This window comes from Xiphias gladius, chromosome 9 (assembly GCF_016859285.1).
Source record: "Xiphias gladius isolate SHS-SW01 ecotype Sanya breed wild chromosome 9, ASM1685928v1, whole genome shotgun sequence".
Lineage (NCBI taxonomy): Eukaryota > Metazoa > Chordata > Actinopteri > Istiophoriformes > Xiphiidae > Xiphias > Xiphias gladius.
The window spans coordinates 3,757,958-3,785,877 of record NC_053408.1 but is presented as its reverse complement, the minus strand read 5'-3'; the positions used below and the strand labels follow the sequence as shown (position 1 = coordinate 3,785,877).

The 27,920-nt window shown below is 42.3% G+C and overlaps 4 protein-coding genes across 6 annotated transcripts; 2 read left to right on the top strand and 2 right to left on the bottom strand.

Annotated features, from left to right (window-relative positions):
* The first annotated feature begins 508 nt into the window (after positions 1-508).
* On the top strand, positions 509-9,034 carry calcoco2 (calcium binding and coiled-coil domain 2). 2 transcript variants are annotated; one of them, XM_040134613.1, is made up of 15 exons: positions 509-583; positions 1,099-1,273; positions 1,375-1,477; positions 2,965-3,125; positions 3,750-3,875; positions 3,981-4,106; positions 4,201-4,308; positions 4,401-4,510; positions 4,602-4,671; positions 5,504-5,671; positions 5,771-5,959; positions 6,736-6,852; positions 6,958-7,141; positions 7,626-7,651; positions 8,811-9,034. In XM_040134613.1, the coding sequence occupies exons 2-15, from the start codon at positions 1,100-1,102 to the stop codon at positions 8,970-8,972; spliced, it is 1,824 nt and encodes a 607-aa protein (XP_039990547.1). In that variant the 5' UTR covers positions 509-583; position 1,099; the 3' UTR covers positions 8,973-9,034. The 2 variants fall into 2 exon arrangements, with proteins under 2 accessions (XP_039990547.1, XP_039990546.1); XM_040134612.1 differs by having other exon boundaries at positions 8,808-9,034.
* Positions 9,035-9,783: 749 nt separating this feature from the next.
* On the bottom strand, positions 9,784-15,109 carry snf8 (SNF8 subunit of ESCRT-II). The gene is made up of 8 exons (XM_040134619.1): positions 14,713-15,109; positions 14,535-14,585; positions 13,440-13,578; positions 13,216-13,320; positions 12,938-13,010; positions 12,593-12,734; positions 11,544-11,618; positions 9,784-10,361 (listed from the first exon to the last, which is right to left on the bottom strand). Exons 1-8 carry the CDS (start codon positions 14,764-14,766, stop codon positions 10,224-10,226), a joined length of 777 nt encoding a protein of 258 aa, XP_039990553.1. The 5' UTR covers positions 14,767-15,109; the 3' UTR covers positions 9,784-10,223.
* An 877-nt stretch (positions 15,110-15,986) lies between these two features.
* Positions 15,987-21,337, bottom strand: LOC120794661 (gastric inhibitory polypeptide). Its single transcript, XM_040135905.1, has 5 exons — positions 21,142-21,337; positions 18,682-18,773; positions 16,975-17,112; positions 16,800-16,890; positions 15,987-16,180 (listed from the first exon to the last, which is right to left on the bottom strand). The coding sequence occupies exons 1-4, from the start codon at positions 21,208-21,210 to the stop codon at positions 16,800-16,802; spliced, it is 390 nt and encodes a 129-aa protein (XP_039991839.1). The 5' UTR covers positions 21,211-21,337; the 3' UTR covers positions 15,987-16,180.
* Positions 21,338-21,733: 396 nt separating this feature from the next.
* Positions 21,734-27,920, top strand: msl1b (MSL complex subunit 1b). 2 transcript variants are annotated; one of them, XM_040135904.1, is made up of 9 exons: positions 21,734-21,822; positions 22,341-23,053; positions 23,169-23,368; positions 23,587-23,906; positions 24,054-24,118; positions 24,243-24,310; positions 25,492-25,616; positions 25,743-25,815; positions 27,301-27,920. In XM_040135904.1, exons 2-9 carry the CDS (start codon positions 22,433-22,435, stop codon positions 27,389-27,391), a joined length of 1,563 nt encoding a protein of 520 aa, XP_039991838.1. In that variant the 5' UTR covers positions 21,734-21,822; positions 22,341-22,432; the 3' UTR covers positions 27,392-27,920. The 2 variants fall into 2 exon arrangements, with proteins under 2 accessions (XP_039991838.1, XP_039991837.1); XM_040135903.1 differs by having other exon boundaries at positions 23,587-23,948.

Sequence of the window (27,920 nt, the reverse complement as noted above, 5' to 3'; positions counted from 1 at the left end):
ACCAAATGTTCATGTTAGAATAATCAGCTTCTCTCGTCCATGTTGCCTGCAATTATTTTGTTTTAGCTCAGTTCAGTTTCTTTGCTTTCAATGATACAATACATATTCTAATCTATTACAACTCTCTTTTTGATTTAGTTGGAAATGCCAAACACAAACGTATGTAGGAAAACATTAACTTGATGTACAATAATAGTAAACCTTATTTATATAGCACTTTACTGAACAAAGTTACAAAGTGCATAACAGACCAAACCAACCAAATTAAAAAGAGTGGGTTTTTGATTTAGATCAATAATTTGAAGAAGATTAAATACTTTTTTATTGTGATGTTTAAATTCATTTAAGAAAACAAAGAAGATGGGTTTAGATCCAGAAAGGTTGGATCTATAAAAGAACAAAATAAAAGAAAACACAAAAAAACCCAAAAAAAAACAAAGTGCTTTTGGTGTCGTGTTTACGAACCTGGCGGTACGAACGTCCGAGCGGCACCTGAAGGCAGCAGAGGGGCATTTGAAGGCACCACAGCGGCAGGTCACTGCTGGAAGTTGAGTTCGGTGCTGCGACAAGTGACAGCAAATACGTAAGTTTCGTGTTTTCACCTCTTCATTTCATCATCATGCGAGATTTGCTAGAAAACTTCTTGTGCTGAAATCCTCGTTGCGTGTCAGAATAAACCACGTAAAATCTGTCGGGTGCGGTCTATTTACGCCAGTTACTTTCGTTTTCCTTGTTTTAAAGTTATTCTGTCGACTGACTGCCACTAAAGGTTTTCATCAATAACAGATGAAATGTTATTCGGGGGGCGGGGGTGGTGTGAAGACAGATGGGTCGATCTTTTCACCTGTGGGAATGAGTTGTGTTTTTTTTTTCAGAGGTTATTATGGAAGTTTGGAAACAGGCGAAAGCGAAATCGCGAATGCGCAAAAACCAAAATAAAAGTTGAAAAAACAAAAGCAAAACGCCAACGACAGGAAGGAGGCGGGCCGTGAAAACACCGCGGCCGCTCTCTGTCACAACACGGGCCAGCGTGTGGCAGCTGCTGTCCTCAGTCAGGGTCGTGAAATGTCGTTTCATCATCGGTTCCTCTGCCGGCAGCATGGAGAGCCCCTCGGAGGCGCCAGCGGCCGCCGACCCCTCGGCCTGCACCTACTCCCAGGTGGTCTTCGTCGACATCCCCCACTCGTATCCGCCCTCGGCCCCCGTCACCTGCCGCTACACCCTCAACCCAGCCTACGAGCCCAACCCGAGGGACTGGGTGGGCATTTTTAGGGTGAGGAAACCATGTTAAATTTCCTTTTTTTTTTTTTTTAATTTCTCTGCGGTGGATTAAACGAGCTTCCTCTAAATGTGTGTTTTTTTTTGTCTTTACAGGTGGGGTGGAGCTCAGCAAAGGACTACCATACCTTTGTGTGGGCGGAGCCATGTCTGGAGGTGGCAGGACGGAAGTCGGTGACCAGTCAAGCGGTCTTCGACGGTGGGGAATAGTTTGGCTTTTACTGCGGGTTGAAAGTGCTCGGTCGTGTTTGTAATGCACACTCAGACCGGCCGTCAAGGAGTCTCTGGATCCTGTCATGTGTAAACAGCTTAAGCATAAAAATCTGATCTGCTGACACACACACACACACACACACACACACACTCCGTCAAACCCTCCACGCAAACCCCAGGGGTCAGATTTTGTTTTTCTGCTCGGGTGGATCCGGGTCCGGCAGACAAAGAGGGTCTTCCAGACCACTTAGAGCTCGTCCTTGCTTCGAGCCTCCCAGTGGGCATTCAGCACATCCCTGTATTTTGAGAGCACAGTTGACATGTCACAGCAGCGAGAGCCCAGGTGTGAGTGAGTAACAACATTAGAGATGGCATTTTGACCAAGACCTGTCCCAACGCAGAGCATTGCCGGGATCAGATTCACGCTCTGGGGAGTCTGAACTTGAACTTGTGAGTCCGGACTGGCGAGGTCACGGACAGGAGGTTCGGTTTGGCTGATTTGGGGGGGGGGGGCTGACTCCGGTTGTTACGTTTCGTCCTCCCCTGGGGTGTTTAAAATGAAACCTGCGAGGCTTCGAGCTTGGACAGTGGCCTCGGCTGAGGACGAGTCCAGTAAAAGCAGACGAGGACGCATTGATTTTTCGCTGTGAGAAAGGTCAAGCGATAATCTACCACAACCCAAATAGACTATTAATTAGTAATTTATTAACAGAGGCTGCACTGGGAAGGTCAACTGGTGTGTGTCTTAGATTTAGGCAGATAGTTTTACCGTCAGCTGTTAGACATCCTGTGCAGCAGCGGTTCCCCACCTTTTTTTTTTTGCTGGTAAACCCTTAAAAATGAAGGAACGTGTCCAGCATTTTGGCGGAAAAACCAAAAAATTTCAAAAATGGCAGCCAGGTCAAAAAATAAAAACACTTTTCGCCATTTCTTTTCTTATCCCTTTAATCATCTTGTGACCCCCACAGATTTATCTTTGGACTTTGAAACAAACTGGTCTACACATTCCCTGCTCACATTTTCCAGTTTTAGAGTTTTCTACGGTGAGGATGTAGTTTAGGATTCAGGCCAAAACGTAGGTTCTCCGGACACTTTTCATGAGCATGCACAGCAGTGGTGAAAGAGTTCTTGGATCCAATCATAGAAAATTAATATGCAACGATTTTCAATCAATTGATCAATCATTTATCTGGGAAAAATGTCCATAAAATTCCCTCTTGCAGCTTCTTCAGTCAAAGGATTTGGTTCTTTTCTTTATTTTATCTCATTCCAAACTGAATATCTGAGTTTGAGTCTGTTGGTCGGACAGAACAAGCAATTTGAAGATATTTCAGATACTAAACGATTGATTACCAAAAAAAAAAAAAAAAAAAAAAAAATCACCAGATTAAACGACAATGAATAATATCTTTAGATGCAACCCTGCAGCAAGATTTTTATCTCCAGCAGTGCGTTGTGGTCTTGTCCCGTCAGATTACTACCTGCCGAAGGATGAGATGGAGTTCTACCAGTTCTGCTACATTGACAGCACCGGCCAGGTGCGAGGAGCCAGCACCCCCTTCTGTTTCAAAAACCCCGTGGAGCAAAGCATGGAGAGCAGCTCGGACGACGACCTGCTGGTTATTACCACACAGGTACCCAAATGCAAAAGACAGATTTGGGAGCAAAAGCCGGCGACTGCGACTTGTATCTCTTGTGTAAACGACTGTGGAAATACCCGTGGTTAAGTAACGAAGCAGCACCATTTCTAAAGTCCAAGTGACGGATTGGCATTTATTCCATAACTCCAGTAACTGGTCACGTTGCGGATTCGGATTAACAACACAAAATACAGTGAACGAATAAGTTATCATGTGTTATTATAGGTTAGGATAGGCTACAGCTGTATTGATCTCCCGGGGGAAATTCACAACATACAGAGCAGTATGTGAAGTAATCAAAAATGAAGCCGCCCGTGTCAGCTGCAACACTAAAGTGATGAACACATTAATGCATCAGTAACATAAACAATGTATAATAATCCAATAAAATAATAGGCATTATTCTGAAATGGGCCACTCTGAATTTTGAGTACTTTTTCTTTTGACACTTTTCACGCTGATGACAATACTTTTCTACTTTTACTAAGTTAAAAAAAAAAAAAAACTGCGTACAGGACTTAAAACAGTCCATAACAGAGTATTTCTACACTTTGGTACTGCTCCTTCTCAAAAGTAAATAAAGCCTTATATTGAGTTCATGTGTTTTGCCGAACCCAGGAACAGGTCGAACAGAGCGTACGTGAGAAGGCCGAACTGCGGAAAGAGCTGGATCGATTAAAGGAGGAAAATGAAACCTTACAGAATGCTTTACAGAAGGAACAACTAGAAGCTGCCATCTCAAAGGTCTCATTCACAACCGTGTCTGTGTGATGGTGAACACATTTGCTCATTGTGCAACAGAGGAAGTAGTTAAATAGGAATTTGATGCAGTGTCACTGATTTGTGCAGGTCCAGAATGAACAGAAAGAGAAAGAAAAGATTCAGCTGCTTCGAGAGCTGGATCAAAGCAAGGAACACATTGGGAACTTAAAGAGCACCTTACAGCAGCAACTTCAAGAAATGGAAAGCTTAAAGGTTTGGTTCTTTTTCGGTCCGCACGTGACCTCTAAACTCAGAACCACGTTATCAGTGTGAAAACCTAACTGCAAAAAAAAAATGTTACTACCAGGAGGAGCTGTTGGTCCAGGCGACAAAGCTGATGCAGATACAGCAGCGTGCTGAGCAGAGCAAGCTGTGCGAGAGCTTGAGTGTTGATGGGGCGTCAAGTCAAAATGAGGTAAAGATCATTTTATCCCGTCGTTGAGGGCTCTGACGAAATCTTTTATCAGTCTCCTCCTGTAATGGTTCTTCTTTGGCACATTTTTTCAGACGCACGCTCAGGAGAAATACAGTCAAGCGGTGACGAAGATCAACCAGCTGAAAGAGGAGCGCGAGGAGCTGAAAGGGAGGAGTGACGCTCAAAGTGAGGAGATCGCCATGTGAGTCGAGTCTGCGCCTTTTTCTATTTTAAATCATAAAGACATACGGAAACTTTTACAACCTGTCGCCTGACGTTTTTGTGTGTTTTAGGCTGAAGGGCAAACTCAGACAGGCAGAACGGGAACTGCTCAAAACAAAAGACAGCATCCAGCTTCTACAGGTAAACCTGCTCTGTAGCTCTAAAGGATACTGGGGTTGCTGGGGTTTTTCGGTATTTTTCTCGTCGTTAACAAATCCCACGTAAGGAGAGAAACTCAGATTATTTACAGCAGTGGGACAGTGTTCGTGGGATTAACTCTAAATAAACTACAGTGGCCGTGAGCACAGAAGTTCATTACTGACCTCGGGTACAGTTTGCGTGACAAAATAATGTTTATTTTTAGTACGTACATGTCTGGGGTATCAATAAAATACTTACGGGTTACCTGTACCAGGACAAATATGCAAGTACGAGGGAAGAAGACACGAGGTTATGGAATAAGGGGGTGTTGAGGGAAGGACCAAGCGGGCCTACCGGGAACAGGCCCAGGGGCCTGAGAGGTCAGGGGTCCCGGGCCAGAGCCCTTGTATGAAGGGACTGTTTGTTGTTTGAAAATCATAGAGTTCAGTTAAAAGACACAAAATGACCACAAAGAGATGCAAAACAATCAAAAAGAGACACAAAAAGACTAAAGAGAGACCAAAAAATGACCAAAAAGAACGGCAGAACGACCACAAAGAGACACAGAACTACCAAAGAGACAAAAAATGACCAAGAAGAGAGAGAGAACTACCCTAGAGAGACACCAAACAACTACAAAGAGACTAAAAACTACCAAAAACACATACAAAATGACCAGAGAGAGAGACACAACTTCCATAAAGAGATTAAAAACAACTACAGAGAGACTCAAAACGACCACAAACCTGTTTCTGATTCTGACGTGATAAACTTCAGGTGAAGATCATTGGGGTCTTGATCATATTCTAACGTGTGTTTTACCTTCGGGCAGGTTGATCTTCAGAGCAGTGAGAAGGAGAAGGAGAAGCTCTCCGCAGAGCTGCACCGGCTGGAAAACGTCGAACGCGACATGGACGAGGTGAAGAGGCAGAACCAGGAGTTAAGCAGGAGGTTGTTGGAGCAGGAGACACGGCAGGACTTTCAGGATAATGATCTACGGGTGGGAGCATATTCAAAAAGAGGCTGATATTCTCTTAAACTCAACAGTCAGTTCATGAACCAGACAGGGCCGCACAGCTTAATGATATGTCCGCTTCAGGTGCAGTGTCAGACTCTCGCCAGCCAGCTGCAGGCTGCTCAGGTGAAGCTGTCGGCCGAGAGGGAGAAGTCCACCGACGCCAAGAGACGAGCAGAGTCTCTGGACAGAGAGCTCCTGCACTTCAGGGAGCAGCTGGAGACTTTGAGCACATTGTTGGATCAGGAACAGCGGAAAAGTGGCAAATTTGAGGTGAACTCAAGCATCTGAGAAAATCTGGACTTTGGTTTAGGTCCAGTGTGCGGCCAAAAGTATGTGGACAAGTTGTGACCTTTGGCCGGAGGCTAATTTTGCCATTTGCATCATCCTAAATCTACAGCATACAATGAAATTTTAGACATTATTGTACTTTTAACTTTGCGGCAACAGTTTGGGAAGCTCTTTTCTGTTTCAACATGACAATGCCCCCGTGCATGACCAGCAAGCAAACTCCACGTAGCACTTTTTAAAACAGAAGTTAAAAAGTGCTTTACAAGAAGAAGAGAAGGGGAAAGAGGAAGATTATGGGACACAGAAGACAGTATGTAAAAATCAAGCAGAATTAAGTGTGTAACCCACAAAATAAAAGGTAAAAAATAAAGAGAAAGCCAAAGGAAAATAAGATTGGGTTTTAAGTGCAAGGCTGCCCAAGAGCTGTGCACAAAGCCAGGTCCATAAAGAGATTGTTTTCCCAGTTGGGTTTGGAATAACTTGACTTCCCTCCAAAAACTTTGGGATGAACTGGAACGCCGACTGACCCAGACCTTATCATCCAGCGTCAGTGTTGGACCCAACTAATGCTCGTGTGTCTGACTGGGGGCAAATCCCTTCAGCCAGAAGAGTGGAGGCTGTTACAGCAACAGATTACTATTTTCATGTGTCCGCATACTTTTGGCCATATTGTCCAAAAATGTACCCATGAAGTCAGATTCGGCTTCTATGGGTTGAATAAAAAACTCTTAACTTGTTTCGCTGCTCAATTTTTACAGCTACAGCTCAGAGAGGCACTTGAAGCGATCGCAGACAGAGACACTATCATAGAGGAGAAGGAACACGTGACGAGGCTGGTGAAACACGAGCACGAAGAGCTCACCAGAGAAAACCAGGTGAATTCACACAAACACTTCCTCTACTCGGCAAAGGTTCCGAGCGAAAAGGATCACCCGGGGACTTTGTCACCCTTGTGTGCTCAACTGTGTTTATTCTGTCAGACTCTCAGAAGTGACGTCGAGGGCCTGCGCAGAGCTTACTCCGACCTCCACGCAGCTCGCCCCGCCGACTCGCCACATGCGCAGCCTGGCGCCGCCTCGCCCGCCGGAAGCCCTTCAGCCGGCCGCGAATGGCAACGGCAGGCGACGCCTGATCAGGACGACGACGACCTGTACGAGGCCATAGGTGAGGAACAGGCTCTGATATAAACACTCACGTCCAAAGGCGGGAACCACTTTTGGCTCTTTCCAAAGCAGGAAAAGACAAAAAACGAAGAAGTGTTTTTCTCGTCTCACAGTTTAGAGGGTCGGTTCACTGAAATCAGGGGCGTCAGGGGTTTTCTTATCTGAGATTTTGAGGTATCTGAGACTTTGAGCGGTGGTCGACAAAAACAAAAAGTCAGCAGTCACCTGATGCCACCGAGCCGCGTTCCGTCCATCAACAGTACATGTCAGACCATGCATCGTCTGCCATAAACGGACCTGAAACAGGGTACGGAGTTTTTTTTTTTTTTTTTTAACTTTAGACCAAACAATTAATTTATTATTCAAGAAAATAAACAGATGAATTAATAACGGGAATAATGATTAGTTCCAGCCCTAGACTAAAACATGAGCAAACAATAATTGTTGTAATTATCTGGTATTGACCGATCTCCCTTTCCTTGCAGGGAGCGTTGAAGAACCAGAGGAAGAGGTGAGTGAAGTAATGTCTCCAGAGGATTTAGTCCAGTATTAGTATAGTAAGGAGGCAACAACCTCGCCTGTCCCGTCTCTCACATGATTCCTAACCAAAACGCATGTTGTGGATGAGCCATAGCTGGGTCGTCTATTTGTATTCTCCTACTCCAATATTTCCGGTCATAGTGTTAATTAATAGACGAAGCTCTTTACGTAACCTCAGCGGCTGCTTTATCATCAATCTGCTAAAAGTAAAATTTTAAACTTAAGTGAAAGATAAAACTGAAAATCTTTCACTTTTAAACACAAGCTTAAGAATAAAAAGAAATGATCAAACTTTTTTTTGACTGACTAAATTCTCTATCATATATCATTTCTCTGACGTACCTCATCTACAAGCAGCAGAATTTTATTTCCATTTCAAACTCTTTCCTATTATTTCATGCCCTTATGTATTTATACATTATAAATATCCATGATTGTTGGTCATTTCCAATCTTAATTATTAAGAATTTGCAAAAATAAAATACGAACTAAGTTTTTTTTTTTTTTACAGAATGTACAATGTGGCACATATCGGGTCAGTCTGTGTCTGATTGGCTATTCCTTCTCTGAACATACGTGTTATTACTAAAGTTGCTCTTAAAAGTGACTTTTATGGAAATTGAGGAACCTTTCCCCAAAGGAAACTCGGGGTGCTGCTTTGGAAAGCATTAAACGAAAGTACCTCCTGTGCCAAACTCTGGAATATATGTTCAACCTGATCCTTGGTTCTTGCATAGCTATTGGCAAGAATAATAATTTTATTAAAGTGGACAATTTTCAGCCCCTCCTAAGTCCTGCCTCTGGCTTAAAGACCCGATGATGATGATGGCACGACACTACGAACAAACCGTAAAAGCGGTGGAAACTACCAGCTGTGCTAGCGAGTTAGAACATTTCACAGCAACTGAATGAACCAATGTTCAAACAAACCACTTCAGCTTAAAGACTTGGGACCCAGCTCCAAAACACATCGAGGAAAAACCCCCTCCCTCACGTGGTGCCTGGACATTCACACGAGCCGAGTGTGACTCGGCTGTTTCGTGTTTATTTTCGAAGCAGACTTAAAACATAATCCGCTCCCTATTTCGTTACCGCTTGTGATGTGCCTCCTCTATTTCTGTCCGCAGCAGGCGCTGGTGTGTCGTCACTGCCAGGAGTGCTTCCCCGGCATAACCCAAGACGAACTGGAGCAGCACGAGCACAGTCACCGCGTGTGTCCCTTCTGCACGATGATCTGCGACAACATGGAGCAGTCTGCGTTTGAGGATCACGTCTACGGCCACGAGGTGTGAGATCTGCACCGGGCCGCACAGATGTTTGGAAGTAAAAAACATCTGCGTGCGTGTGTGTGCGTGTGTGTAGGGGACTCTTGCCAAGATTTTAATAAAAAGATCTAAGGAAAAAAATTTGGCAGTGCTTTTTACTAGACTTCAGCTTCTGGCTGGTAGCACCCTAAAGGATGTCAAGAGACGAATTATAAACGTTAATAGAGCCCAATTCCTCCTTTGGTTTTGTGGAAAATTGGCAAAATTCAGATTTAAGTCAGGAACTATCTGGTCAATGAATAAGTCATTATGTCTGACACCCCAAAAAAAACGGTCCAAACACAAAAGCATGTGTGATACTGACCGTTTGACATCAGGTTAAACGAGTTTCAGATTTATGAAGGCTGATTTTAGTAACGCAGTGAAATTACTGACCTTAGTTAGTGGCTGCATGGAAGGTAGAAAAACATAATACAAGCTAAAAAAAAAACTTTGGAAAATAGTGAGGTAAACGTGATTAGTAGTAAATGGGCAAAAACAAAAATGGTGTGGTCCTTTGAGTAGATGAATTATAATTTAAATAAAGCACAGGTCATGGTATATTAACCACAATTATTCATTTACAGTAACGATATGCACTTATTATCTCACAGAGGAAATATTTATGTCCTGTAATCAGATCTACTGTTTTAAGTGTTTATTTAATCTGTTTTTAAAATGTATGTGACAGGATGAATTGTTGATGTTGTTGTTTAAGAGGCTGAGCAATGTAACAAGTGACTTCACGTCAATCACCATATCAAATGCATTTAAATGGTCCTGCTGCTGATATAATAAAAATTAAGCTCAACGTGTACAATGCAGCTGATGTTTTCTTTTCTGTCAAAGTTATTGTTTATACTTGCAAAATTAAACGATTACATGTTCCGTGCATCGAGAATGATCGTAAACCGCCCGTCAACCGGGACCACAAGACGAGAGAAGCTCTTACGCTGAAATTCACATCCAGTGTAATGGAAGTCAGGCTTCCTTCATCCACTCTGTGATAATGTAAGTGCACTCGTTGCATAGAAGTCACTGAGGAGAGTCTGATGAGTAAAGTTTCCCTCCTCGCGCCCAGAAAATGATCTCGGAGGGAGATCACCCTTCCTGCCAGCTCCGGGGAACCAGCAGCCAACTTCATCACATGATCCTTCCCCACCAGGGACATTTTGTTTACCAACATGTCTCTAAAACTGTCTCCACCCCCCATTTTTTAAATTTTTTGCCCCCCTCCCCTCAAGGTGTCATCTGATTGGCCTCCTCCGGTGTGACGTCGCGGGACGTTAGCTCAGAGAAGAGTGCGGGCAGCCAGTACTGTGCTTCTCCAGCTGCCTGAGAGTCCAGCCAGGCCAGGCCTTCTTTCAGCAGGTGATCCTGGAAATACGAGAGTCAGGGGTTTTTCTACAGAGTCCGCACAGTTTAAGGCTTTTTAAGGCTTAGTTAACAACACACAGAATGCAGAAGATCTTTTTCATCCAACGTGTGAAAGTGTGATGGGAGGATGATATGGCCTTGGTTTACTTATTATTATGATATCACGTTTTTCAGTACTTCCCATTTATATATTACAATAATTCTTTCTGCAACTAACTCTGTGTTAAAAAAAACAGCGATTTGCAATTTCTCAGAGCCCATTTTGACGCCTTCAGTTTGCTTGTTTTGTCCAACCAACAGCCCAAAACCCAAAGATATTCAATTTATTGCCATATGTGGCGAAGAAAAGCAGCAAATCTTCTCAGTTAAAAAAGCTGAAACCAGAGAATATCGGGCATTTTTGCTTGAAAAATAACTGAAATGATTAATCAATGAATAAAAGAGAAGATGATCAACTAATAGATTTACTGACTAACCATTGCAGTTCTACATAATTCCTAATGATATAATTCATTCAATTAATGCGACCTGGATCACGATAAGCAACAGAAAATGGATGGATGATTTAACCAATAAAAACGATTGATTCATATAAGTTTCTGCGAAAATCAACACTTGCCCAATATGAGACAATGAGCTTCCTAGCTACAGTAGCTATCAGTAGTTTCTTACAGGTCAGATGTAGCAACTTTAAATGCCAAAAAAAAGGTCGTTCAGTCCGTTTTTGTGGAGTGAAAGTCCACAGAAAAGGGACTGAGCAGCCATTGTCAAAACAATCCCACTTTTACTTCAACTTTATGGGTGTATAACGTACACCGACAGCCTACAATCAGATACAAAAACATTTTGTAAACTAGAATGGCACTCCGACAACGCAGACCTCCGCCAAGGCCTCTGTCAAACAACATACACCAGACTTGAGAAAAAGCAAAATCTAATTCATAGTAAATGATCCAGATCTTCCCCGAAATTTAATGGCCTCTTTTGCTGTTGTAATGGGGCCCCGAGCCCCATTCCTCCAGCAAACTCGGTGGAGGAATGCGGCTATGTTTTTTTTGAAGAAACTGAATTCAATGTCTTTTTAAGACGTTCCAAGACCTAGAGGTACTGTGCTTTAGAGCAGAAGGAGCAAGAAGTCAAGCTGCCATATAAGTGACCTGAAATAAACTGATCTGCACTCACCAGGACGTGACAGGCCCGTTCCTTCTCCCATTTTAGGCTGTCCTTGATCTCACTCACTGTGACGTATCCCTTTTTCTGCAGATGAACAAAGAAACAAACAGACATCAATATGTTCCAAACAGCTGCAACGTCTGCTTTTGGAAAAGAAAAAAACAAAACAAAACCCTTTTCAGACCAGAAGTCTGTAATGCTGTAACATCACTGTCTAATCTATCTTTCAAAGAAATGACTGACTTTTTGGCATTTAAACAGAGTCAAGTCAGATTTATTACCAGATCCCACTTATTGTTTGTTTTTTTTGATGATGATTATACTTTAAGCATATGAAACAATAATTAAAAAGCAAATTTAATTTCAGTGCTTACAGAAGGCGGAACAAGATTAATGTTTCTCCCTTCATTGTATCTTGTGCTGCTGCAGCCTTATATCAATGTCGCATAGCATTCAATTCAGACTTGTGACATGTTGGAAGTGTTACAGATAGGTGTGATCTGATCAGACTGCTATCATGGATTTTACTGGAAAAATGACTTGGGAACTTATTCAAACTTGAGACAGACATCGCAGATACGTTTAAATAATAAAGTTCATGTCTGAAACGCTTTATACTGATAAAGACTACGTGACAAATATTTGTAGGACGACCTCAAGAGTACCGAAATTGTCCCCGATAATTCAATCAGAGGAATAAATCTGCGTAAAATTCATAGTTAACAAAGCATAGGCATTTCTTGAATATGTTGCAGTTGTGACACCTTCTATAATTCAACCCTGAACCAGTCACCCCCATTTTTGTGCACAAGCCCAAAAATAATGCACCCTAAACAAAAAAAGGTTACTGTTTTTCAGTCCTTTTTATTACAGTCATAACTCTGGTCTCCTTTGAAAGGTAACTCTTTACATTTTACAACATAAAGGTCAAAATGAGTATAAGTGATACTGAACCAAAGTTACAGTGGCACCAACATGGTAGAAATACCAAGGCCAAAGTGTCCCAGGGGCCCCGGGACGGCGCATCTCGAAAGGTTAACCCAGGGGCTGCGTCTTACCTCGGCCAGCTGTAGAACTACGGTATGGTCCATGTTGAGCTCTGCTGGGACTGACTGCACCAAGTAAGAACCACCGACAGGAATCATCCCAAAACCATTCCCCATCACCTTCAGTTTCTTTATGGCTCTCACCAAGTCGTCTCTGGGAAGCACACATTTAACCATTTTAATAAATATACAACTCAGACGAGACACACCGGCACTTAATTGTCTTAGTTATCCAATATGATGTTTAGGTCAATAACGAGACCAGCCACTTACATATTAAATACTGTTAAGGCTTGTTAAGTAAACCTAGATATCGCCACTAATAGACAAATGAAATATGAAATTAGTGATACTTACTGGCTCACATCCTGAGCGTATTTACCTCTTCCTCTGAGTACTCTCTGATGGAGTTCGTCCAAAGTAATAAGCCCTGAAAGAAATCACATCTTATGAGTCTGTTGCGGTGATTTCCCAGCCAGAACACAGCTGGTGTTCATGACTTCGTTTATTGCAATTTACTGCGCTGTCATGCATTGAATATTGCCAAAATATTAGCGATGGAGTTGAGACCTAAGCACAGTTAGTTGGTCAAAATACAGTGACAATCACTCAGTCTTCATTGACAAATTACAGACCTCCATTCCTGTGTTTCAGGGCCAGGCACACTTCAATGATCTGTACACCGAGCTCATAGTAGAAGTCACCAACTCCGAGCATCTCAGACCAAAAACCTTTGCCAGCTGTGGGGAAAAAAAAGGGGAATTATTATGTTCAACTTTAGAACATATGACCATGTTTTAAACAAACCTCTGGCAGGCTCTCTGTATTTTTTGCAGATTATACACTGCATGATTCTCACAGGCAAGTGGGTCAACTCCGATGGTGGCACACATTTCCTGAAACTGAACCCTGAACTGTTGGTTCTTTCGGATTTCTTGTTTGTGCTTGCTGGCAAACTCCTCCAGGTTCGATTTGAAGGTCTCCAACTGCTTGGACATCTGGCAGAAAAACAAACACTTTAGTAAATGATTTCATCAACAATGCAGAACATGGGGAACATGTCAACAGACAACCGTATAAACACACTATTAATATATATGGCAGCCATAGATTTGTAACTTAAAGCAGGGACGGTATAAAAGAATACTTTTGATTGTGTAAAGATGCACACTAGTTTTTCTTACATCAGTTAGGAACATTGTGGTTTTTGATTTATGTTTGATTGATATGATGATTTGATTGATTTACCCAGCAGCCAAACAAGTGTTATACAGTCATCAATTGTTCTTTTCTTTAGAGCTGCAACGATAAATAGATCAATAGCTCAAAAGGAAATTAATCAGTAAGTATTTTGATAATGACCTAATCGTTTGGGTGATTTTTTCAAGCAAAAATTCCAAACATTCCAGGTTCCAGATTATCCGATGTGAGAATTCGCTGCCTTTCTTGGTCTCACATTATAGAAAATTTAACATTTCGGGTTTTTGGACTGTTAGTCCGACAAAACAGGACATTTAATGATTTTACCTTGGACTCTCAGACAATGTGACGGGCATTTTTCACCGTTTTCTGATGTTTTATAGACCAAACAGTTGATCAAATAATTTAGAAATTATTCAGCAGAATAATCCATACTGAAGTTACCCATTAGATATAGCCCAGCTTTTACTAATATCCATAAATATACACAAAACCCTGTTTTGAAAGAGATTAATATGTTTATTAAAGCAACTAAACAATGACACATCTGTGCTGTTTTTAACCAGTCGTGTACAAACAAGTGAAATATAGCTATATTGATCTTAATCACATTTACGTTAATATGAAACAGAATCATTTTTGTATTTACTTAGGGATTTATTTCATTGGCAAAAATTAAGCATTTTTAAAGGGAACCTCTACTTTTTTGGCTGTAATTTGAGAGTCTTAGTAAACTTGTCTTCTGTCGACTCACCTGGACAATTTGGTCCTCTGCGAGAACAGTTCCTCTTTCCTTATATTTGGCCTGAATAGAAAAACAAAACAAAAGCAACGACAACAACAACAACAAAAAAAACATTGGTGAGATAAGAAACTATTTTTAAAACAAACTGAGCTCATGTGAAAACACAAATGTTCAGTAACAACTTCACCTCCGCCAGCTTCTTTTTGGCAATAGCTCCCGCTCCAACACCCCTCCGATGCATTTTCGCTGCAAAATTATAAGTATAATTCTAACTACGTGTGTCTTTATCGCAGAATAATGTAAACTTAGTAAAACGTTAACGCTAGCGTCAGCGTTACAACCAAGCTAGCTGCGAGGATGTTTGTTATTTTAGTGACTGCAGTTCAGCGACAATCGCAATTCTCCCGTCAACACGCACTTCTCCAGCAACGCTACATATCACCGTCGCAGTTCACTGTCATAATAAACTCGAGCAAGGCAGAAAAAAAATACTCATTTCCAAGCATATTTCGGGAGGTTTATTGCTAAGCGAGTACGAGTGTTTCCATTTTGACTGGTAGGAAACAAACCACTTCCTCCTACTCGGTGAAGTCAACTGTTTGTTTTATAGCGCCACCTGGTGTCATGGCGAATATAACAGCTCATTTATTTTATTATTTTATTTCATTATTTTATATTATTTTATTTTATTCTATTAGCGCAAACCTTTCACACACCATTTCCAGGCATCGCATACACGTGTTTGAAATGTTGGCATCTGTATAAAAACATACTGGACATCACCTAAGCGGCAGTAAACAATAAAAGAAACTAAAAAAGAAAATAAATAAATCGATAATAACAAATTAAATAGAATAATATAAAGTGATATATATTCACTTGCCAGTTTATTAGCTACACCTTATACAACATTCCTGCACGAAAGTAAACCCTCACTCATGAAGGTCATAACGTTCAGTTTGGTTTTTTAATTTGTAAAATTTATCAAATTTATATATATAATGTATAATTTTATACAGTTGTTGATTCTACTGTGTGATCGTATATATATATATATATATATATATATATAGCAGCATTTTAATGCTGTGGCTGGTCAGAGTGGAGCTAATTTTAACTACTGTATATACTGTGGTGTCATAGTTTAATCAACAATAAATCATGTTTTATAAACTGATTATATATTTTGCATGTAAAATCCTAATCTGAAAAGTAACTACAAATTATAGCTCTGAAATGAAAATAATGTTTACTCAATAATGTAAATAAATGTAGTTAGTGGAGTAAAATCATGACGAAGCATTCATTTGGATGACTACAGTTGAATAAAAGTTCCATAAAATTGTCAAAGTGCCTCTCAGCCACTTATGTACAGTATTTCAGCTTTTATATGCTATTTTATTACATGTGTCTGAGAAAAGAAAACACAACGCCGCTTATTTCACTCACTTTCGAGTCATTTTTATTTTGCTGTGGGATTCAGATTGCAGTTATGCGTCTGGAGGCTTTGCGCAGGACGGGATTTCGCCCGCACTCAAAAGATTAAACACTACACATCGCAGAAGCTTTCAACATGTCACAAGGCAGAAATCAGAGGGACTGTCGTCACGAGCCGTCTGATGATTTTCCACAGCACCGCGTCACCGTGTTGGAGCCTGTAAGAAGAGTGTGCGTGAGACGTGCTGTCAAACACAGCGAGACAGATAAGTTTAGGGCTGCTACTCACAATCATCAACTACTATTTTCAGTACTGATTAATCTGCAGATTCTTTTCTCTATTGATTGATCAATAAAGCGATGTCTTGTTTTACCTGACCAACAGTCCAAAACCCAAAGATATGTCATTTACTATCATATAGGACAAAGAAAAGCAAGCAATCATCACAAGAGGCTGGAACCAGAGAATATTTGGCATTTTTTTAAATTGAAAAATGACCGAAACTATTAATTTTATCACCATGATAGTTGCTGATTAATTTTCTGTGTCAAGTAATGATCGCAGCTTGATATGACTTTGCTTTTATCTGCTCATACTAACAAAAGAGCATCTGATCATGAATCATAGTCGTAATATTCAGTATCAAAAGCTCAAGATATTCAGTTTACTGTCACGTTAGACAAAAGCTTACTTAAAAGATTGATCAGTTATCAGTCTCGGTTCCGATTATTTTTCTGTCGATCAACTAATCCATTAATGGGCTCGGTTGATACAGTATTCAACATGTGACTGCTAACGAAGCCATTAATCCACCACATGAATGAGAGAAAACGCACCTAGATCTTTCTCCTCGGCTTCTCGTGCAGACTGAGCTTCAGCAGGTTGTTGTAGCGACGTTCCTCGGGATCTTCCTCCACAGCGACAGGCCTGTGACAGTCACAGTAATACCACTTGCACACACTCAAGCTGTTGTTCCTGCTGTTTTCTGCTTTAAATCTGCGGGTAACTTACCTGCTTTTTTTTTCCTTTTGGCTGAGCAAGAAATCAACAAAATTTTTCTGCACCATTGAATCCATGATTTTGCTGATTTCGCTGGCTAAGGCTGACTCAGCATATCTTTTCCCCACGTGCTGCTCGTCCTCACTGAGACTGGACAAAGACACAAATACAAACTCACATGAGTGGAGCCGCAAGCGATGGTCATTTTCAGTATCGATTAACGCGCTGGTTATTTTTCTCAATTAAGGCATTCGTCTTTTGGTCGATAAAATGACAGAAAATAGTGGAAAGATAGAAAAAACAGAAGGTATTCAATATACTGCCTTAAAAAGCACCGCCTCCTCACATTTAAGAAGCTGGAACTTGGCAATGTTCGCCATGTTTGCTTGAAAAACAACTTAAAGCATTCATCGATTACCAAAAGAGTCGGTTAATCAATCATCTGACTGACTGTTTTGAGCTCTCTGTGTGAGCCACATTGTTCTTACTGCTTTATTTCAGAAGAAACACAGCAAGAACTGTGGTGATATAATATCATGTGATACAGTATATACAGAGAAAATGCCAAGCACAGAAGACTCATCGATAAACACTTGCGCCAGTGCGTCCAACTTCCATTTCACCTTTTAAACCAAGTCTAAAGCCTTGGTTACACGACAAAGGTTAATACAGAAATATGAACTTTTTAGCCCTTAAATTTAAATTTGCCTAATCCCGCCTTCCTGGACCCGTGACACCATGGAAAGTTTGCCAGTGGGCCTCTTCAGCTTGTATTTCAGTACTGCTGGTTCAGCGATTGAAACGTCAGAAAATACTGAATAATGTCGGTCGTTACTCCCTGAAGCCCGAGTTGACATGTTCATGTCCGACCAACCGTCAGAAACCCCCGAAAATGTTGAGTTTGCTTCTCGAATTCACATCTGAGAAGCTGGCCCCTGTACATTTTTCCGCAGTTTCCTTTTAAAAAGGACTCAGATGATCGATCAGTTATCAAACTCTCTGTCCGATGATTTGATCAGCCAGTCACTTGGGCATCCAGGCTGGCCTCTGGGTGCCTAGAGAAGAAACACTGAAACTGTCACGCATAGTGCAGGTCAGTAGGGGTCCAACAACAAATCTTTGCCCCGGGGCCCACCAAGGAGATTAACCTGGCCGTGATAGCAGCGCTTCACCTACACCAATGTCATGGTCGAAATGTGTTAATTTGTATTGATTTTAAACTGGATGTCATTTAATACTAATAAATTACACTTTGGATACAACACATGGTGATCCTAAAATTGCCAGTGTTCAGGCTGGATCCCTCTTTTTTTTTTTTTTTTTTCCCCTCCTTTTATTTTCAGCAAGTTCGGTCAGGTTTGCATTCATACCCCTCCCACTTTGAGCTGCAAAAGCTGGATGCTTTTCACTTTTGGCTGGTTTAACCTCTAGTAAGTGCAGAAGTGCACACACACACACATATATATATGTATATATATACATACATACTGTATATATGGCTATTCAGCAGCAACAAAATGAGATACTTTCCTATTACAAATTTATAAGATGAGTCCTTACATGCGAGTAAAAAAAAATTGAATGGATTATCAGTAAGGTTGAACCAGCCTTGTCTTGCAAAATAAATGTTTTGTTGCTGTTTAAAATGCAGTAATCCCTCTGTGTTTTAAAAGAAAAGGCAAGCACATTTAGAGCACGGTCTCGCCTCGTGAGACTAACCCCATCTCTTCGGGTTGAGCGTTCGCTCCTGCGTGCAGCACTCCCAGCAGGCAGACGACCAGAAGTTCAAATAGCACCGCCCTCATGATGACCTTGAGGCAGGAAAGACAGAAGGTTTTGATTAAATGCGAGCTGATCAAGAATAACGTCCTCACCTAGCCTGGTACAGCACTCTTAAATGGCCGAGAGGATACTTCCACATATCGTGTGGCCTAAACCAAATAAATGAATAACAAGAAAAATTCCTTTGAGGTATATTTCCTCACCTTTAAATTGAGATATCTTTATTGGAGGCAATGAGAAATTCTGGAGCTACTTACCCTTGTGTGTTTCCTTCAGAAAATGGGCTTTTATACAGTTTCCTCAGGGGTAATAATTTATGCGTCATGGCAGGAGGTGAGCAAGAAAAACATTTTAGTTCCACCACATTAAAGCATTAATGAAACGCACATACACAGGTGACCACTGATAAGCGGCGCTGTAACAAGTGCCAAGAGTGAATTAATTTCAGTTTCCTAAAGGAGTTGGTGCTGAGTTAACAACCCACAGGAAAGATTCACGGACCATTGGACTGATGAAAAAGTGGCACTTTAGCAGCATTTGAAAAAGTAATGGTTTGCTAATAATATATGAAGATAAAGATGGAAAGCGTCGGCTTAAATGTTCAGAATCCGGATGTTTGACTGAAGGTTATCTCAGGGAAAGAAAATCGATTCTTTAATTTTTTTTTTTTTTTTCTCCCAAAGAAATGACGCTCGCTCTCAACGGCCTGATATGTGTACCCCCCCCCAGCAATGACCGTAATACCAAAATTCTGATTTAACTTACCAAACAACCCGCATGTTCTTTTGAGAAAAGTCTTTAACCACAAATCCAGATTAGGTTTTATTATTTTTGGTCTTCAAGGCTCAGTAGAAACTCTTCGGCACGGACAAACAAAAGGCCTGATGAACTCCCTTCAAGCTTTTAAATTTTCGTTACCATTTTAATCTTATCATCTCATCTTGTTCTTAATTTTATTTTCCTCTCAAAATGCAATTTGCAGTATTCGCACCGTGGGTTTCCATGTTTTCTTCTTCTCCCCCAGATTGTATTGCTTTTGACAGCTGTGATTACTTGTTACTTTGCAGATTAAGATTTTACAAACAAAACGTATGATGAATTTATAAGAAAAATAAAAAATAAAAAGATGTATTGTTACAGATAAAACTTCCCAACAGATTATCAAAAAAAATAATAAAACAAATCAATTGAAACTAAATCTACCTGGTCCGCTAATAATAATCCAATGTAATGTAATTTTATATACTGTGTAACGATAATAATCAACTATATATTCTCTGACAGGGGCCATTCTGCTATATAACGAGTACGTTTGCTTTGGATACTTCGATACTAGTTTTTGTTTTCGTAGGCCTGCCTCTGTTCTTGGGAACATTTTTGAATGTGGGACTTAATGGAGTACGTTTACAGAGTAGTACTTCAATTTTACTCAAGCAAAGGGTCTGAATGCGTCCCCCACCACTTCTGCAACGTAGCTGTGCAGAGGTAAAGTAAAGTACAACTGTGCATAAAATTGTCTTTGTCTCAGCAGGACTTAGAAAGACTTGTCCGTGTGTTTGTCCACAGTTGGCTTGACCACTGCAATGACCAGACCTAAGATCGGGAAGGTGGATATCTCAGATATTCGCGCTGGCCTCCTGCTTGTCAACCGTTTGACTTTGTTGGCTTCATGAAGCGCCGCCTGGTACTGGGCTAAAGTACATTTCTGACCTGCTTTTTCCTCATGAACCCTCGAGACCCCTCAGACGGACCTGGGACAGGCTTCCTCACTGTCCCCAGAGTCAAAAGTAAACGTGGAGAATCAGCATTCAGATTTTTTTAAGCTCCACACATCTGGAACAAAACCCCCAGAAAACTGGATGTCTAGTCCGGCTCTTAGTTCTTTTAAATCAGACCCCTACATCGACTACACCTGTTAAGATGCTCGACTACACTATTATCTCTTCCTTACAAAATTACCGAATAATGTGTTGTTATACACTCAAAGAGCACTTTTTTAGGATTATTTGTACAATCATGTGGCAGCAGTTCCGTTTATAAGATCCTGCATCTACAGGTCAGGAGCTTCAGTTAATGTTCACATCAAACGTCAGGCTGGTCTGAGTGTTTCTGAAACGGTTCTTACTCAGACCGGTGCCAAACCCCCCAAAAAAACATCCAGTGAGCAGCAGTTCATGTGGATGAGAGAGGTCGGAGGAGAATGTCCAGACTGGTTGGAGCTGACAGAGAGGCCACGGCAACTAGTAAAACCAAACTGTGGTGAGAAGAAAAAGCAGCCCAGGATTCACGACACGTCCAACCTCGAGGCAGATGGGCGACAACTGCAGAAGACCACGTCGGGTTCCACTCCTGTCAGCCAAGAACAGAAATCTGAGTCTGCAGTGGGCACTGGCTCACCTCAAGTGGGTAGTTGAAGACTGGAAAAACATGGGTCTGATGAATCTGGATTTCTGCTGAGGCACACATATGGTAGGGTCAGGATTTGGCATCCGCAGCGTGAACCCACGGACCCAACCTGCCTTGTGTCAACAGTCCAGGCTGGTTGGTGGTGGTGGTGTAACGGTGTGGGGAATGTTTTCTTGGCACACTTTGGGCCCCTTAATACCAACCAGTCGTGGCTCGAAGGCCACAGCCTGTCTGACAGCGAGTTCAGTGAACTTCAGTGCCCCCCCCCCCCCAGTCACCGGATCTGGATCCCGTAGAACGGGAGACCGGCAGCATGACTGTGCAGCTGACAAGTCTGCAGGAGTGATGTGATGCCGTCACGTCAACATGGACCAGAATCTCAAAGAGAAGTTTCCAACGTCCTGTGGAATCGAGGGCCACGAAGAACCGAGGCGGCTCTGGGAGCGAAAGGAGGCCCTGCCCCGCATTAGTGTGGCGTTCGTGGTAAAAGTTCTGGCCGAGTGTGTGTCGCAGACCTCTGTCTCCCTCTGCCGCTCGTCTTCTCACCAAAACCTTCAAAACACAAGAAAGGTCCAGCCGACAAATTACGCATGCGCAGTAGTCGGCGCTTTAAAACAAGTCTTGAGGAGGGAACATGAAGGCACTTGCAGGTGGACTTGAATCGTAGTCGTGGTAAGCCCAAAACACACATATGCATATTAGTCTGTGTGAGTCATGTGTGTTACAACGCGGTCAGTTTAGCCGCTTCGCTCCGGAGGCGCATTTTGTTGGGGAAACTAGCCGGCTAGCGTTAGCCAGTTAGCTAGCTGTTATTGTTTTTCATGATTTAGCGAGAACCAAAATGGAGGAGATGGCTGCTGCCTGTGTCCTATACAGCCACTCCCGAGTCCTTGTGCGAAGCCCTCACACTGACGCACAGCTCCGGGCTGATCCCTTCCCAGCCCGACCGGTTTGTCTCGGAAATAGCGCATGTGTGCTCGTACCGCAGTGCTAATGTAGCTTAGCCGGAATTTCAAAAACCCGGCGGACGGTTTTAGGAAATGGATGGTGCCACAGTTTTCCTCGGATTGTCCAAGGGTTGTCCTAGTGGGTGCATATCTTTCCCTCCCAGCCCAAAGCCAGTGTGCCCCCAGCTGAACAGCCGACAACAATAACGGGACACGAGTCTCTATTTTTTCGGTGTTTTGCAGGATAACAGCTGCTGAGTTCACATGGGAACCACGTAGCTGTGGCTGAATTGCATCGCCGAGGCGTTGCAGGATGAAAAGCCCCTGTGTGCGCCATGACTCTGAGATCCACGCTGTTTCTAAAGACGGGATCCAGGCAGAACACTGACACCATCGACTTTGACAAAACGCATATCGGGGCCGCCACCGTGAGTCCCGTAAGCCTGAAGAGGGAGTCCTGCGACTTCGTTCTAGATGTTCGAGACGTGCAGGGGGGCCAGATCCCGAGCAAATCAAAGGTCCTAGACCAGAATTACATGACAAGCAAAGTTGCCTTAGCTGCCACAGTTGCTGAAGTAGTTCAAGGAGACAATAAAACTGTGGGGGTATTGTCCCCTGTCAGACCAATGGGGGGTGAGGGAACCCCGGTGAAAGGTAAACCCCTCTCTGTTGACAACATGGATAACCCCCAGATGGCTGTGAACAATACCCCTAAGGATGCCGGTGCTGATGACAGTGCGAAGGGGGTTGTCCCTGGAGTCCTCGGCACCGCATCCATTGAACTCTCCTCTGAGGGCAAGTGGAGGAACATCAGGAAGACCCCTGCCAATCCCCACACACAGGCCAACTGCCTCCGACAGATCCTGCTCCTGCAACTGGACCTCATTGAACAACAGCAACAGCAGCTGCAGTCCAAGGACAAGGAGATAGATGAGCTCAAAGCAGACAAGGAGACAGTATGTAAAAGTTTCTTTTTTTTTTTTTTATTTCTTTTGGGCTTTTTACAACATGTTGATTTGGTATGCACAAAAGTTATTTATTTATTTTTGTCCGTGGCTTTCTTTTTTGCAGCTGCTTGCACGTATTGAGCGCATGGAGCGCCGGCTCCAACTCACGAGGAAGGATCCGCCGCGTGACAAGCGCCTTTTCCAGCCCCTGGAGCCATGGACCCCTGACAAGGAGGACATGTGGGATCTGGATGTAGAGGACAGTCCGCAGCCCAACCAAGCCACTCCACTCCCCTTCAGTCGGGGTGGTAAAGGTCAAAAGAGGTAAACTAAACAATGGCACACAGCACTCGGTTCTGCTTATGTGCCTTGTGGTATTGAATCAAGCCACGCTATTGAAATGTAATCAGAAAAATGTGTGTTGTGGTCTGCCGCAGTTGATTAAAGAATGTTCTAAAATGATCTCGAATTCATGACTGGTCGTATTTTACTACCTGCCCGTATGCACCTCGGCTCTTCAGTTATTTTCTTTCCACACACAGGAAATCTTGCTTCGGAGATGCCAAAGTCCAGAAATCGCGGGGCAAAAGCGCCAAGCTTAGCCCCCAGAAACCCGAGATTCAGCCTGGCTCCCCCAATCAAAGAGAGCTGCGGAGTAAGGAAACCCCAGAGAAGACAGTTCCTTCGCGGTCTGGGGCAGAAAGGGACATTTTGCTTCCGTGCAAAGAGGAGCCCGAGCTGAGCTGCCAGATGGAAGATCTGCCCTTCATGTCTACCACAGAGATGTATCTCTGTTGCTGGAACCAACCTCCTCTGTCCCCTCTGCGTGAGACTTCCCCTAAAAAGGAGGAAGAGGTGGCCAGTGAGTGGACTCCTCATGTAGTACATGATATGCTGATTGTTTGTAAGCCTAACCTATATCCCATCTTTAATCACTTTATCCTTCAAATGTACTGAAAACACTATCCATGATTAACTTCTTCTCCCTCTGTCTTTTGCTACTTATTAGTTCCCTCCTGGAGAGAAAATTACATAGAGCCCTTGGATGACGACTCTTCCTTCAACTCTCCCGAGGTCAGACACAGCTGAATGGAAAATACTAACAATCCTGCCTCTAGAGTTTCAGGAGCCATCTCACGTTAGGTCCAAAATTCATTCAGCTCATGAATAACGTGTGTGAATTTGTCTTCCCATCAAGCCGCTGGACGACAATGTGTTTTTGAAACGCCACTCGAAGCTCGAGTTGGATGAGAAGAGGAGGAAAAGGTACCAGTCACCCACTTAAGTTATTATATTTGAGATTTAAAGACTTCTCTCTCTCCATCAGTATATATTTGAAAATGACCGCAGCTTCACAGACTCCCACTCAAGGACGGGTGCTGGGGGAGGTGGGCCACCCGCCTCCGGGTGGAGGGCGTCGACGTTCTTTGTTTTATATAAAGTTTATGACTCTGTGTCAGCGTTGGCCTTGCAGGGCTCAGGATGATTTAAAACAGCAGTTGGCGTGTGGGGCCTTTTTTTTTTTTTTTTTTTTTTTTTTTCAGCCCACGAAATGCTGATTTCTATAACTTTGGAGAGAAATGTCGACATCAACACCAGCATTGACGTGTTTCATCACAGCAGAGGTTACATCATTTTAGTTTTTAAAAGTGTGCAGTGCCTCTTTAAATGAAGTCATTTCGGTGGGGCCAAGCCTGCAATTTAAACGTTAAATACATATTTTTGTAGTTAAAATAGCCTGTTCTAAAGACTTACTCGTCCTTAAGTATTATCAGCTGGTACTTTGTTACAGGAAGGCTTTTCCCCAGCAACTATAGTTCAGTTTTGATCAAGATTTCTTTGTGAAGAGAAACCTGAGGACAAAAAAAAAAAAAAAATCAGTTCAGTCAAGAATGCCCTTTCAGAACACATCTGTGGCTCTACTGCACCACATTTTACTGTTACCTGTCATCAGTCTCCAGTTTTTGCCCTTTCTCACGTATAGATTTGACTCTGCGACTGTGCATTATTCATCGTAATCACTCAGAGCATGAAAAATGGTAAAAAAATTGTTTTTGCTTCGCGCTTAATATTAACTATAGTGTACATATTCGACATCCACCCTTTTGAGGGTCGAGCTTTTAAAGGCTTACGATGTGGGGAAACTCATCAAACACAATGACGCATTATTTGATCATTTGCATTACACCGCTACACACACATGTACTCGCATTAGGGTCCAGGTTGAGTCGGCGTAGTGAAGGACTGACTGAATTTGTGGAATAGTGAATTGCCCAGCCTTCTGTGAAGTCTTTATTTATTCCAGCAGTAGGGCAAACACACGATTTACTAGCCCTGTTGTACTCTGTGGGCAGGTGCTATGATTTCCTACCTGGTCTCCTTCTCATTACTCTCCCTGAGATGAATTTTTTCAAATTCATTTTAAAACTAATCTTCTGTGTTTTCAGATGGGACATCCAGCGAATCCGAGAGCAGCGCATGTTTCAGCGTTTGCAGCAGCGCATGAACAGGAAGAAAGTCGTCCAGGAGACTGAGCCAGAGCTTTCATCCTTCTATCCCGACACTGAAGACGGTGCGTCTGCATTTTCAAATACCCAAACCCTGAGTAAAACTGGGTGCGGCTTAATATTGCAACACAGATGGGATGTTTTTAAACGGACTCCAGAGATTTTAACTTAATTCTTTCAATATTTTCCAGTTGAAACTATAGTGATCACTCCCTTCTTGCCTGTGGTTGCATTTGGCCGGCCGTTGCCCAAACTCACACAACAGTAAGTCGGAGCTGCGTTCTTTGAATCTCTTAATGCCACATTTACTGAGTGATTAGCGCAGGCTGGCACGATCCATGAAGTTAGTAAAAACATCATCAAATTACTGTGGTGATTCTTTCAAAATGGTTTGCAAAGTGATTTTTAAAAAATGAATCGGTGAAGGAGAAACAGGGGAAGAGGAGGAAGACAACAGAGGAAAGCAGCTGTAGATCAATTAGGTTATTTGATCAAAGCATGTATGTAAGACTTTTTAACCGATTTGAACAAGTAACTGATTTGGGTCATTTGGACTGTAAGATAACCAAAGAATGTTATTCCTGTGTAACGGGCGATAAATTACAAGTGTCTTAATAAGCCTCCAGAACAACTTCATCGTATGTCTGCAACTAAACAATTGTTTTCATAATTGTTTAATCTGACAATTATTATTTTTTTTTTTCAGTTAATTGTTTGGTCAATGAAATATCAGTCACAACTTCACAGAGTTGCCTTGTTTTGTCTGACCAAAAGTCGACAACTCAAAGAGTATTCGGTTTCCTGTTCAATATGACAAAGAGAAAACCTCCCGTCCTGACGTATGACAAGCTGGAACCTGAGAATATGTCGCTTGAAAAATGATCAGTCAGTTTTCAGTCAGAATTGTTGCAATTATTTTTCTGTCGATCCACTAATCCAGGGCATCTGCAGTTCTCTTAGTCTTTAAAAAGTATCGGACTTAGTTTCCTCATAACAAGACCTGGAAGGTATTTGTGGAAGGAATTTAATTGACAAAAGTCTTAAATATTTTCTCTATATGACCAAAAGAGGCCGGAAACCTTTTTTTATTATTATTATTTTATAGTTAAAGCGATGGCTTCATTAAGGAGAACAAGCGAACGCTTGACATTTTTGCTTGAAGGATTCCTGAAACGATTAATCAATTATCAAAATAGTTGCAGATTTTCTTTTGATGGATTTACTGATTAATCCACTCATCCGTGCAGTTGGTTAATCCCTCCATCCCTTCTACCGCTTGTCCAGGTCGCATTAATTTCATTGATTATATCAATAGCACTTACTGTCATTCAGCTGGGGAGCACTAAAAATTGGATATAATAATAAATACTTGTAGTTTATATCGTGCCGACTGGTTTTCTTTTGTACGTTCATATGTTAGGTATTAAATTTTACTCTATGCAGTATTTAAAAAGTCCTAGTTTTAACACGGTGAATCCTGCAGAAAACCTGTGATCATTTCAGCCTTCCTTTAGTGCTCTCTGTCATAAATTATGCAAGTCTCTCGAAACCATTTAGTGAGCCCATGTGCCCTGTCTGGAAGAAATCTGCGTTATGTTTATCCACTCACTCGGATTTGTCCTTCAATTTGTCGCCTGTCTGAGCTTAGCCTATCTACAGTTAAAACGGAAAACAGGATCATGAGTTCTGCATAGCTGTTTTATTTTCAAGTGAGAGAAAATGTTCATTTTTTTTTTTTTCCCCTCCCAGGAACTTCGAGCTGCCTTGGCTGGATGACCGGAGCCGGTGTCGCATCGAGGTGCCCAAAAAACACACACCTCACCGGACCTGTCGGAAGTGAAACCCGCGTGGCCATGACCAGCGGAGAGATGCCGCTCCACGCCCACAGTAGAAAAACGCCACACGTCTTGTCTGTAGTGGGGGAAAGACGAGTCACCAGTCGCTATGTATAACTGTTGCTGTTGCTTTCAGTCTGTGGGAGAGTAAGCGACTCTCCAGTCTCAACGTGTCACCACGGACCAGCTGATCTCCCCGCAGAGTATTGGAAAAGGATGGGAGATAGCTGCGCCATCGGGTGACCTTGATATTTTCGGTCTCATTTACACCTCTGAAGGGAAGATTAAGAGCTCGATGCTGCAGGATTACAGTTCCCCCTGTCAGCAGCTGGTGAAGATTACACATCAGTTTCTATCACACCAACAGTTATTATGCATGTTCTGTAACATGACTGAGATACATTTAGTCAGGGCTGTGCCATCCAAAAATGATTTTATTACGGAAAAGTGGAGTTTCTGCCAGTTTCTATGCATAGTCAGCTGACAGGAAAAACTGGGGACTCTAATCTTGAGTGCATCCATGTTTGGGGGGGG